This window comes from Lycium barbarum, chromosome 12, assembly GCF_019175385.1.
Source record: "Lycium barbarum isolate Lr01 chromosome 12, ASM1917538v2, whole genome shotgun sequence".
Lineage (NCBI taxonomy): Eukaryota > Viridiplantae > Streptophyta > Magnoliopsida > Solanales > Solanaceae > Lycium > Lycium barbarum.
In genome coordinates, this window is record NC_083348.1 from 9,477,800 (window position 1) to 9,491,380 (window position 13,581).

Genomic DNA, 13,581 nt, shown 5'->3' on the forward strand with positions numbered 1-13,581 from the left:
GGACACAGTCAGGTAGAGGTGGTCTGCAAGCTTCTAGAGATGGCCATAGGGGAGGTTTTTGCTATTCTTTCCTAGGTAGGCCCGAGGCGGAGACCTCTGATGTTGTGATCTTAGGTAATATGTTTGTTCGACATCGACCTGCTTTAGTATTGTTTGATCCGGGTTCCACTTATTCCTATGTATCTATCAATCCTGCTACTGATTGGGATTTATGTTGTAATTGTATGGGAGTGCCTATCTATGTATCTACTCCTATCGGAGATTCTATTATTGTTGATCGAGTCTTTCAGTCTTGTTTAGTTACTTTCATGGGGTATGATACGTGGGTAGACTTGATGATATTGGATACGGTAGACTTCGATATTATTTTGGGTATGACGTTGTTATCTCCCTACCATGCGATCTTGGACTGTCACACCAAGACAGTCACTTTAGCTATGCCTGGCATTCCTCGATTAGAGTGGAGGGGTACTCCCGAGTCCTGCTCCGAAGAAGATCATTTCCTATGGCAGTGTGAAGAAGTTAGTTACCAAGGGCTGTTTTGCTTATTTAGCCCATATTCGCGATACTAGCGTTGATTGTCTGCCCCTCGAGTCTGTGCCTGTTATGAGTGAGTTGGCCAAGGTCTTTCCTTCTGATTTGTCGAGTATGCCACTCGACCGCGTCCTTGATTTCTGCATCGACTTGGATCCGGGCACGCATCCTATTTTCATTCCTCCTTATAACATGGCGCTCGTTGAGTTGAGAGAGCTAAAGGAGCAGTTGAAAGCTCTGTTGAGTAAGGGATTTATTAGACCGAGTGTTTCTCCTTGGGATGCTCCTGTTTTATTTGTGAAGAAGAAAGACCGTACTATGAGGATATGCATTGACTGCCGTCAGTTGAACAAGGTCAGCATTCGTAATAAGTATCCCATTCCTTGCATTGATGACCTGTTCGACCAGCTTCAAGGTGCTTCAATATTTTTGAAGATTGATTTGAGGTCAGGCTACCATCAGCTGAAGATTCGGGCCGAAGATGTTCTAAAGATGGCTTTTAGGACTCGTTATGGTCATTATGAGTTCATTGTGATGTCATTTGGGCTTACGAATGCCCCAGTTGCTTTTATGACTTTAAATAATGGCATTTTCAAGCCATATCTTGACTCCTTTTTTATTGTGTTCATTGATGGTATCTTGGTTCATTCCAAGAGTAGAGAGGAGCATGAGTGCCATTTGAGGATTGTTCTTAATTGTTGAGTGAGAAGAGGCTTTATGACAAGTTTTTGAAGTGTGAGTTCTGGCTTGAGTCTATGGCATCCTTGGGCCACGTTGTGTCTAAGGACGGGATTATGGTAAATCCCAAAAATATTTAGGCCTTTAGAGATTGGGCGAGGCCCACTACTGTGAACGATATCCGTAGCTTTGTGGGATTATCTAGCTATTACCGTCGATTTGTGAAGGGTTTCTCTTCTATTGCTTCTTCGTTGACGAGATTGACTCAGAAGGATATTCCATTCCAGTGGTCCGATGATTGTGAGGAGAGCTTTCAAAAGCTCATGACTCTTTTGACTTCAGCCCTAATTCTAGCATTGCCCATGCAGGATAAGGATTTCTCAGTCTATGTTGATGCATCTTGTGTGGGTTTGGGTGTTGTTTTGATGCAGGAGGGTAGTGTCATAGCCTATGCTTCCCGTCAGTTGAAGATCCATGAGAGGAACTACCCTACCCATAATTTAGAGTTGCTAGCTGTGGTCTTTGCTTTGAAGATCTGGAGGCATTACTTATAATGTATCAATTGTGAGGTTCTCACCGACCATCATAGCCTTCAGCATGTGTTTACCCAAAGAGATCTTAATTCTAGGCAATGCTGATGGATGGAGCTCCTGAAGGACTATGACATCTCTATGCTTTATCATCCAGGGAATGCCAATGTTGTTTCTGATGCCTTGAGTCGCAAGGCCACGAGAATGTGGTGTTTAGCCCGTTTGGTTATTTCTGAGCGTCTGTTGGCCATGGAGGTTCAGACTCTAGCCAACAGTTTTGTTTATCTTGATATTTCAGTTCCAGGCAGAGTCTTAGCTTGTATTGAAGCTAGATCATCCCTATTAGAGCATATCAGGACTCATCAGTTTGAAGATGCTCAGTTGTGTAAGATTTGAGAAAAGGTTCTGAGGGGTGAGGCCAAGAAGGCTATTCTTGATACTTAGGGGATTCTAAGGATCAAGGGACGCGTGTACGTTCCTCGTGCTGGTGATTTGATTTTTTTAATCTTGATCATTTCATTCCAGTTCTGTTTACTTATACTTCTGAGAGGTTATCTAGAATTTATATTCGTTATATTGTGCGATTGCACGAGGTCTCTATTTCCATTATTTTCGATCGAGGTCCCCTGCTTACTTCCAGTTTCAAGAGAGCTTTTCAGAAAGAGTTAGGTACTCAGTTGGACCTCAGTATAGCTTTTAATCCCCAAGCTGATGGTCAGTCCGAGAGGACTATTCAGGTGCTCGAGGATATGTTTAGAGCATGTGTCATTGATTTTGGAGGTCATTAGGACGAGTTCTAGCCCCTAGCTTGATAGTGAGAAGATTCGGAGGATCAAGGGACGCGTGTGCATTCCTCGTGCTGGTGATTTGATTTATTTGATCCTCACTGAGGCCCATTGTTTGAGGCACTCCATTCATCCGGGTGCCACAAAGATGTAGCGTGATTTGAGACAACACTATTGGAGGGGAAGGATAAAAAGAGAGATATTGCAGATTTTGTGTCTAGGTGTGGGAATTGTCAGGAAATGAAGTATGAGCACCAGAGACCTAGTGGGGTTCTCCAAAGTATGCCCATTCCTGAGTGGAAGTGGGAGAGGATTTCATTGTGGCTGTTCCAAATACCCGAGGAAAGTTTGACTCTAGGTGGGTTATTGTTGACCGGTTAACTAAGTCCGCTCATTTAATTCTAGTTCAGGTTACTTATACTGCGGAGAAGTTATCCAGGATTTATATTCGTTATATTGTGTGATTGCACGGGGTCCCTATTTTCATTGTTTCGGATTTAGGTCCCCAGCTTACTTCCAATTTCAGGAGAGCTTTTCAGATAGAGTTGGGTACTCAATTGGACCTCTGTACAACTTTTAATTCCCAGACTGATGGTCAGTTCGTGAGGACTATTCAGGTACTCAAGGATATGTTGAGAGCAGGTGTCATTGATTTTGGAGGTCATTTGGACCAGTTCTTGCCCCTAGCGGAGTTTGCATACAATAATAGCTACCATTCAAATACAGATATGGGACCGTTCGTGGCCTTGTATGGTAGAAGGGCCATTCGTAGCCTTGTATGGAAGGAGGTGCCGTTCTCCTATTGGTTTGTTTGATGCATTCGAGGTTCGCCCATAGGACACAGATTTGTTGAGAGAGTTAGTGGACAGGGTGAAGCTTATTCAGGAAAATCTTCTAGCAGCTTAGAGTCGACAGAAGATGTATGCGAACCGGAAGGTTTGGGATTTAGAGTTTAGGGTGGGCGAGCAGGTGCTTCTGAAGATCTAACCCATCAAAGGTGTCATGCGATTTACAAAGAGGGGCAAGTTGAGTCAGAGGTATCTTGGCCCATTTGGGATCCACCGTAGAGTTGGAGATGTTGTGTATGAGCTGGCCTTGCCACCAGTCCTGTCGGATGTTCGTCCGGTCTTTCATGTGTCTATGTTAAAGAAATGCCATTCTGATGGTTCCTACATTATCCGTTGGGATTTAGGGTTGCTCGATGAGAATTTGACCTATGAGTAAGAGCCGATAGCGATCTTGGATAGGTAGATTCGAAAGTTGAGGTCCAAAGAGATTGCTTCTGTGAAGGTTTAATGGAAGAATCGTCCTATTGAGGAGGCTACTTAGGTGACCGAGTCTAATATGCGCGAGAGATATCCCAAGTTTTTCGCTGATTCAGGTACTTTTTCCTGTTCCACTTCCTTGTTGCTTGAGGATGAGCGACTATTTAATTGGAATCTGATGTAACGATCTGTTTGGCTGTTATGGTCCTTTTAACCTTGTTGACCTTTTCTCAAGCTTCATTAGCTTATGGTAGACTTCTAGGGATGGGTGGTACGATTTTTGAGGTTATCGGGAGAATATTAGATTGGGTTTTGTGATAATAAGCCTAAAAGCAAAAAATATTCGACCCAAGGTTGACTTTTGGGCAAACGGATCTTTTTTGGAAATCCATCAATTTCGAGAGATCACATTTGTGACTTGTTGGTATATTCAGTTCTCTTCCTAATGCCTTAAAATGCATTTTGGGACTTGGGTTGGGAAGTTAGTTTTGGGGTATTAGGGGTTGACTTGGTCAACGAGACCTCTGTTAGGATCCGAGGCCACGGCTGAGTTTATAGTGCATTTTTTTGTATGTTTGTATATTTGTGTTGTATCTGTGGGGCCTCGGGTGATAGTCGAATTTCGGGTTGAGACTTGTGGAATTGAGTAATTTTCTAGTATCTGGTGCCTTGCCATGGCAACATCAGGACCGAGGCAGCGATATTGCTACGATGATAGCCCTGCCGCTATAGTGGTGTAGCGAGATTGTGAGTGGCCATTGGAGCAGTCATGACACCGCTGCTGTGCGTCTGCCGTAGCGGACAGTAGACCGCTGTAGCGGTTGACGGGAACTTAAATGACTTAAATCCTTTTTCAAACCCTATCACTCTTCATTCATTACCCTCGGTTCTAGAGCTATGTTGGGAGTAAAATAAGAATTTCTAAGGAAATTCTTCATCGGGGTAAGTTCATCTAACCCTATTCTTCATTAATGATTCATAATCCACCTTAGAAACTCCCTATTTCATGCTATAATCTTCCTATAACATAAGGATTAGAGAGGGTTTTTGGGGTTTCTTTCGTAAATGAACTTTTGGTTATCAAACCTTGATTTGTTGATGGAATAAGCTTATACTAGTACGGAATTATTGGGTAATAGCTTTATAAAGATGATTCCTTCATTATTAGTAACCAATTATTTGAGAATTAGGGTTCATACCCAAAATTGGGAGTTTCTCTTTAAATACGACTTTATCTTAATATTGAGTGGTTTTGAGAATTGATTAGTGGGTTTTGATCACTTAGACTTGAATTGCATGTTTCACTTTGAATTACCCGTTTTCCCCTTGTGGGCCCGATATAATGACCTGCTTGGTTGTTATAGTGTTTTCAGCACTTTTAGCCCTTCCTCTAGCTTGTTTAGCTCATATTTGACCCAAGGAGACCGTTGACATCTTTCCCAAGGCATTTATATTGGATTCGGGCTACTTTTTATGAAATTTGGGCTTTAAGCGAAAAAAGAGTTGACTCAAAGTTGACTTTCGGGTAAACGGACCTTTTTTTGAAAATCCGTCGATTATGAGAGGTTCGGATGGTCATTTAAACTTGCATGCATATTTGGTTCGGGTCCCAATGCACTCGGGTGCATTTTGGAACTTGGGTTGTGAAGTTGGAATTGAGGTATCGAGATTTGACTCGATCAACGAGACCTCCGTTGGGAATTTCGAGGCCACGAGTGCACTCATAACTTGTTTTTATGTGTGTTTGTGTATGTGGTTTGTGAACAGATGGCCTCGGGTATTAGTCTGGATTTCAAATTGACATTGAGATTATTTTTGCGGAAAATCTGGTATTGCTGTCAGCTTTGGCGGCACCCTTGCCATCTCGGCGGTACCGCAGCAGTAGTGGGATGGGCCGCCACAGTGGCCAAGTGCATTTGAGGGATGACCGTCATGGCGGTCTAAGAGACCGTCGAGTGCAGCGGTCCCGCTACCGTAAAAACGGTATTGGACCTGGTTATTTCATTAATTGTGTTTTAAAAGCCCTTAGTCCCTCATTTATTACTATTCCCAAATTTGAGGTACTGTTAGCAATTCTAGGATATTCTTGGTGGTTAGTTCTTCTATTCCCTTTACTATTCCATTGTCCTTAATCATCTTAGAATCCATTTATCTTGATAGTTCGTTAAGTGATTGAAGATTAAAAGTGGGTTTAATGAGTATTCTTTCTAGGCCTCTAAATCATGATTTGTTGGTTGGGTTGGCTTATCTAAGCATTGAATTCGTGATTAGAATCCTTTATTTCATAACTTTTTCCTAATTAGTGGCTAATTTATGAAATTGGAAGTTAGGGTTTATACCCAAATTTGGGGTTTTTTTCTAGAATCCTAAATTGAGTAAATTGTTGATTATTCTTGCTTGCTATTGATGGGAATTGATCATCTAGAGGTTTAATTTCATATTGGAACCTTTAGATTCCTAATTTCACCATTCTAGTTCATAAACCCTATTACATATATTGGGGATTTGGGTCTTGAATGCAAGTAGGGTTTGCTTGATTTTTTTCTTAATTCTAATTCCATGATTCGAATATGCTTAGACTTCCTTGATCTCGAGGCTCAAAGGAAAGGAAAGGCTAAGGTATGATTGTTGGTGATATTGTTGTTCAGCCTTCCAGGTAGGTTACGGTTCATCCTATGGTGAGACTTTGTTTAGGAAAACATATATTTAGACGATATTGTTGGAGAAAGCATGTTGACCTTCGGGTGTGAAGTTGGGTTGAATATTGTGTTAGGTTGGGCTCTGTTGTGTGATTAGGGTAAGCCACCCCGCTGTGTTGTGACTTATGTTGTTCTTTGTTGGCTTGATGCCACATGGAGATAGTAGATATTGGAGATTATTGATATATCTTGACAATGATATTGTAGTACGTTACTTGTTGACGTTTGATACGAGGATAGTGTTCTATTATGGCTTATTATGTAGCCTTTTCATGATGTTATTGGTGTGCCCATGCGTGGTACTTGTGATATTGAATTGATTATTGACATTGAACTCATACATTGCACGCATTCTCATCCATTATGATATACTGTTGATACATTGTTGATACTTGAGGAAACACTGTTATGAGCTAGGCTCAGTTGGATGAGAGTGACGTGAGGATCGACATCCGATGGTTGTCCCGAAAATGAGGTTTCGTAGCGATTGCCGAGGTTTTTGCCAAAATCATGAGGTAGCAATTACCAAGGTTGTTGCCAGAATCGTGAGGTATATGAACTTCGCGTGTCCCCTATGGGTTGTGCTACTCAGATGTGATGTTCCATCATCGGAATACATGTGTGCACAACATTGCATAACATTCACATTCCATACATTATTGTATTGCATTGCACTATGGCTTCAATTGTGATATTCTTGTGATGTATTTGTGATATATGGCTTCAGACTGAGTATTTGACACTTGACACAATTGGGTTTAGATGTTGTAACACAGGTGATGGCGTGTACTTGGATTCTAGCCCGTGTTTGACTTATACCTTGTCGATTTACCTGTTTATCTTACTTTGTTGTCTTGATATATGTTAGCTAAACTTAGTCGGCGTATGATACCTACCATTTCTTGTTATTTGTACTGACCTGCACCTGCTGCATTCTTTTATGAATGTAGAGTTCTACATAGGATTGACCTCTGTTTCTCGTGGCTGATTGTGGTGCGAGGTTGCTGCTGAGAGTCTTACAGGATGAGCACGGGGACGTCTGCCGCGTTGGCGATCCTTCCCTTATTTTATGTCTTACTTGATATTCCAAGACATATTTAGACTTTGATGTATTATTGATATTTCTAGACTCGTAGATGTTAGTTAGTTACTTTTGTATGACTATACAGATTTCTGGGGTGATTTGATGTATTTCCGCATATTCTATCTATTATTATGTCAAACTTACGTATTTCTATCTCTTCCGCTTATTTATTTATTTATTTATTTATTTATTATTTCATGTATTTTAGATTGTTGGGATAAGGATTCGCCTACCGAGGTGGGAAAGGTAGGTGCTCGTGCGATTTAGCTAAATGGGGTTGTGACAAGTTGGTATCAGAGCCCTAGGTTACCCGATCTATACTATAAGAGCGTATCTAGTAGAGTCTCGTGGATCGGTACGATGAGCTCCGTACTTATATGCGAGAGGCTATAGGACATTTAGGAAATTTCACTTTCTTTCATTCTTTCGTGCTACTTTATTCTAATTGGTTTCTGGAACGATCGAATTGGTATCTGACTCTTATCTCTTCTCTTTCAAATGGTGAGGACTCGAGCCACGAAAGCTCTAGACCAAGTGCCTGAGCCCGCAGCTACCGCTGGCACCAGAGGGCGAGCGACATCCACAGGGCGCGGGGCTGCCCTAACCAGGGGTACGGCTCCTGCGGTAGGTCAACAGCATGAGAGATCTCCGTCTCTGGAGCCTGAGATACAATAGGATTGAGACTAGGCCGCCGAGGATGATGTGGCCCCAGCACAGGTACAACCCGAAGTCACTTCGGAGCAAACTATGCAAGATATTATGACTCGTGTTCTACTGCATCTAGATGCCTCGCAGGCTACCTCTGGTGTTACTACTATGGGCGAAGGTTCGTAAGCAAGAGTTGGGGCGCAGACCCCTTGGCAGGGACATACTCGAGTAGCACACCCTGCAGCAGCTGGCTCCCCGGATTGATATAGTACCGGCCCCGGGAGATGATTTTAAACCCGTGGCAGGTCCTGTTATGAACATGACTGATCAGGATCTTGTTAAGAGGTTTAGGATGTTGGAGCCGCCGAAGTTCTCAGGTACTTCTGGAGAGGATGCTTATGAGTTCATCTTGGATATGCATGAGTTGTTTCATGGGATGGGGATCGTAGAGTCCCATGGAGTTGACTATGTATCCTATCAGTTTTGCGGAGACGCGGAGACTTGGTGGAGGTATTTTTTTTCTTGCAGACTTGAGGGTTCTCTTTCCCTGACTTGGACACAGTTCTACCGAGCCTTCCTTGAGAAGTATGTGCCCCGGGATTTGAGAGAGACGCGTAGGGAGGAATTTCTACATCTGCACTAGAGGGGATTGTCTATGGAGGCCTATGTGACTCGCTATTTGTATCTAGCCTGTTATTTAGCTCCTTTGATTCCTACTGAGCCTGACAGGATTTGGCGCTCTATGGGGGGCTCGTTGGTTCTCTTCAAATTCCTTGCCTTTAGATGGAGGCTATGGGGACTTCCTTCCAGTCCATCATTGAGGATGCTTCTTTAGTCGAGGCCGGTAAGGCTCGAGCATTTGGAGGGGGTAGTGAGAAGAGGCAGCGACAGATTATGAGCTATGGTGGTTCTAGCTCGAGGGGCACCATTCAGTATTCTAGGCCACATCAGCCATATTCCGACCGCCCTATACGTTCAGCTTTGCAGGCTTCCTCCAGTGAGCCACCAAGGCAGAGAGCTCCTGAGAGCTCGTTTTCTCGACTAGTAGACAAGGTTGTTCCAGTTGGATCCTCAACTTTAGTCTATTAGTCTCCGCCTTCTAGGGGTTGCTTTGTATGTGGAGAGTTTAGTCACATTGCTAGGAGGTATCCTCGATCCAGGTAGGATGATTAGTCCTAGAGGACTCCGACATCGTCAGGTAGTCGAGGTGGTGCTTCGTAGAGGGGCGATGCTCAGTCAGGCCGCGGTGGGTCCCAGGTTGTTAGAGGTGGGTCCCAGAGTTCAAGAGATGGATCTCAGTCTGGACGTGGTGGGGCCCAGTGTTACTTGTTGACACCTAATTTTTGACATCCCGTAATTTATTTTAATTACTCAGAGTCCTTGGATGATAAACAAAGTGAATCATGCATTTTTAGAGGTTAGAATAATTTTATAAAATTATTTAGGTAAATATTTTACTATTCTTATTGGGTAAAATAATTTCTATAATATTATAAATCATTTAGGAATTAATGGGTACATTTTGCGACAATTATGAGCTATTTGCTAAATTTAACCAAAAAAAAAAAAGGAAAAAGCAATTTAAATAATTATTTGATGGATTAAATTGTCAAAAACCACATTGCAAATATTTTACTCCCTTTTATCCAAGGAATTTGATTAATTAGAAGAATTGGCCATTTTACCTTTCAATCCTAAATCTGTATAATTAATATGCATTGGCACTATTTGGTACAATTAATCATAATTATTTCTAGTATTTAATCATGATAATTAGTTGATTAGTCAATCATGGTCAATATTGCAAATTGACTTTTAATTGTTTAATTATTTTTGTTAGGGCTACAATTAAATTAACCAATTCAAGGTTTAAGGAAATTGGGGTCATTTTTGTAAAATTAGCCTCTTAGTAGCCTTGATTGAAATAACCAAATTCATTGGCTCAAATTAACTAAGGTCATTAGTGTAATTTAATTTTTAATTTGGCTAACTAGGCCAAATATGGCCATAATTGAAATAATCAATCAGATTACTATCAATTAAGGCCATATTTGCAAAATTAAGCCCATTTACATAATTGACAGCATTTTAAATTATTTAATAGGTTAATTATGTCCTAATTTGATTATAATTGAAATATTATGATCAATAATCGATATTTTAGTTTTACCCGTTCATTAAATGACCCAATTTACCCTTTATATGCATACCACTAGATATCCATACGTATATACAATATATACGTATATAAGGGGGGCCTTCCCATTTCTCTTTTAAACATGGACCGTGCCCAGTCCAAAGAGACCGTGACCCGTCCAAACGTATATCAGTTAAAGGGGGTAATGCCCCCACTTTTACATTTTACTTCATACCAAACAACCCCAACCCCTACCCCCTATCTCTCCCTTTCCCTTTCCATACAAATCCTAAAGCCGCCGCCTCTTCACTCCCTTTATGATCGCCAAAAGTGGCAATAGTGCAGAGGCCTCAGACCTTTTGCAGTCTTTGTACAACCATTTGCATGCAACAATTAATGCTTCAGCTCTATTTTCACTCTATCTCATCCAAACACGGTGGTAACCCTCCTTTCGTTTACTTTTCCTTTTTATTTTTTAAATCAAAACGTGATTTTCTGCATTTTTTGTTGTTGTATTGTGACTGTACGAACTCGATTCTCATTGGTTGATGAAGTAATGGCTCGGATCGACCTGCAATAGGTCAAATCTGACCGTGCATGTGCATTACCTCTAGATCTCAATCGTTAATTTCATAGATAAAGGCTTTGCATCTGAAAAACTACTTTGTACCACATCGGTATTTTAAGTTGTTGAATGAACTTTGGGGTTCAATAAGTAGAACCCCAACCCTCACAAAGAGAAAAAGGGAGAAAAAAGTTTGAACAACCTTAATGTCACGACCCATTTCAGCCTAGGTCATGCGGGCATCCACCTTTCCCACATCGTTAGGCGAACCCTTAACTAAATATTCATAATAATAGAAAATAGCAGAAGAAAGTAAAATAACGTAAGTCTCACAATATAATATAATGTTAACAAGTGCGGAAATAAACGAAATCCACCCCAGTATCTGGTCTGGTCATACAAGAGCATCTAAATCCGAATACTAAAGGTCTGAATAATAATACATAAGTAGTCTCAAATTATGTCTCTGAATGGAAAACAAGACATAAGTAACAGAAAAGTCTTCGAGGTTAGCGAACGCCATGCTTACCCTGGAAAACTCTAGTGGAAGCTGAAGAGTCGATCAGCCACCAGTCAGAGAAGTAGATCCGACCTGATACTCTGCATTCATAAAAAAATACAGCAAGTGCAGGTCAGTACAAAAAACAGTACTGGCAGGCATCATCGACCGATCAAGCATAGATAAAACAATTAAGAAAATAAGTAGATAGTAAGAAATCCAACAAGTATAAGATAACAAGATCACAACCAAGTATTCGTCATCACCCACGTAAAGCCTCTAAACCCAAGTACACAAGTCTGGAATATGTATATATCCAATTACATCATCAGTCAATCAATCACCACGAATCGCAATCAAGCCAATGCAATGCAATGCAGTGCAATGCAATAACGGAATGGATGGGATGTAATGCCATGCAAATGAGGTGTGCACATGTACTCCGGACAGAAATATTGACGTCTCGGTAGCACAACCCAGTGTGACTCGTGAAGTCTAAGTGCCACTCGTCTCGGATCATTTCCCAACGGACAGACGGGACCCTGCCTAATTGCTCACAGGGGGAGTCTCATCGACACCATTCTGGGGGATCCGCGGAGCTCATGCACTAACAACGATTCCGGAATAACATCGGAATCGGCCATGCAACAACGATGCGGGAATAGATCATCGGTCATCGGCCTTCTCACAATCACTCAAGTAAAAGAGTCGCTCAATCAACGATACCGGATAATTACTGGCTATCGGCCATGCATCATGAATATGAGGGAATGTATGTAATGCACATATCAACGATTCCGAAATTGAACCTCGGACATCGGCCTTCTCATAATCACTCAAGTAAAAGAGTTTATCAGACATCAGTTTCATACAATCAACGATCCCGGAATGGATCTTTAGACATCGGCCTTTTACAATCACTCAAATGAGGAGTCTATCAAATATCAGTTTCGCTCATCAACGATACTGGATCATCACCGGGTATCGGCCATGTATCATGAACGTGTGAGGATGCGTGCAATGCGTACATCAAGTATCAATAATCAAGTTCAATATCACAAGTACCACGAAAGGGTATGCCAACAATGTATCATATCACAATACCAACAGTGGTATGCCAACAATATATCGATATCACTAGTACCAACAACAGGTACGCCAATAAGGTATCATATGCAAATACCAACAACAGTATACCAATCATATCTCAGTCATGACAGTAACGTAGATTCTGATATCTACCACTACTTGTGGCGACAAACCATCAAATGGGACAATACACACATTTAACAGGGTGGCTAGTCCCAACACACAACAGGGCCCAACCTAAGGCAATATCCAACCCAACATCAAATCCGAAGGTTCGCTTGCTGTCTCCGACATTATATTGTAAATATGTGATTCACTATGCATAGTCTCACTAGAGGTAAACCATAACCTACCTGGACTGCTGAACCGCAACACCAATAAGTCACTCTATCGCCTTTCCCTTCCTTTGAAGCTCAGAACAAAAATATTTTAAGCATAATTGAACTCTAAATTAGAAATCATGGAGAATGATACTAATATTGATATGATATCAATTAGGCCCATTTTAACCCTAGAAATTGGGAAAACGGGCCCACATAGGCGAGACGAAAAATTTGCGGGCAAAATATCAAATTAAGTACTAGGGAACCATAGCTCAACCATTAATTGTTGAATTAGCTCATGAACTTGTTTAAATCTGATTTCAAATAAAAATACCCAAATTGGGTATGAACCTTAGTTCTCCAAATTTGAAATTAAACATTAAAAGTGGAAGATATGGGCTTACAAGCTTAGATTCACCACATTTTAACATCAACATCATCAATTTATCAAGTATAATCTTAGGGAAAAGTCTCCCAAAACACTCTTTTAAATTCCATTTCTAAGGGATTGAAAAGGGAAGGGGAAAATCTAAGATAATTGTTATTAAAGAGGAGTAAAGGATTAGACAAAGATTAACCTCCAAGAATTCCTTCAATTTATCTCCAAGAACAACATTCCCAAGATCCAATATCGAGAGTCTAAGACTCATTAAATGGATTTAACCGCCCGTCACCCGCTACAGCGGTACTGTGACCACCCCAGCGGCCTACTGGCCGCTTTAGCAGTCAAGCCTAAATGGCTCGT

The 13,581-nt window shown here is 41.3% G+C and overlaps 1 protein-coding gene across 1 annotated transcript; it reads left to right on the forward strand.

Moving 5' to 3' along the window:
* Positions 1-726: 726 nt before the first annotated feature.
* Positions 727-3,342, forward strand: LOC132624117 (uncharacterized). Its single transcript, XM_060338943.1, has 5 exons — positions 727-1,048; positions 1,900-2,127; positions 2,268-2,479; positions 2,765-2,885; positions 3,029-3,342. The coding sequence occupies exons 1-5, from the start codon at positions 727-729 to the stop codon at positions 3,340-3,342; spliced, it is 1,197 nt and encodes a 398-aa protein (XP_060194926.1).
* Positions 3,343-13,581: the final 10,239 nt, after the last annotated feature.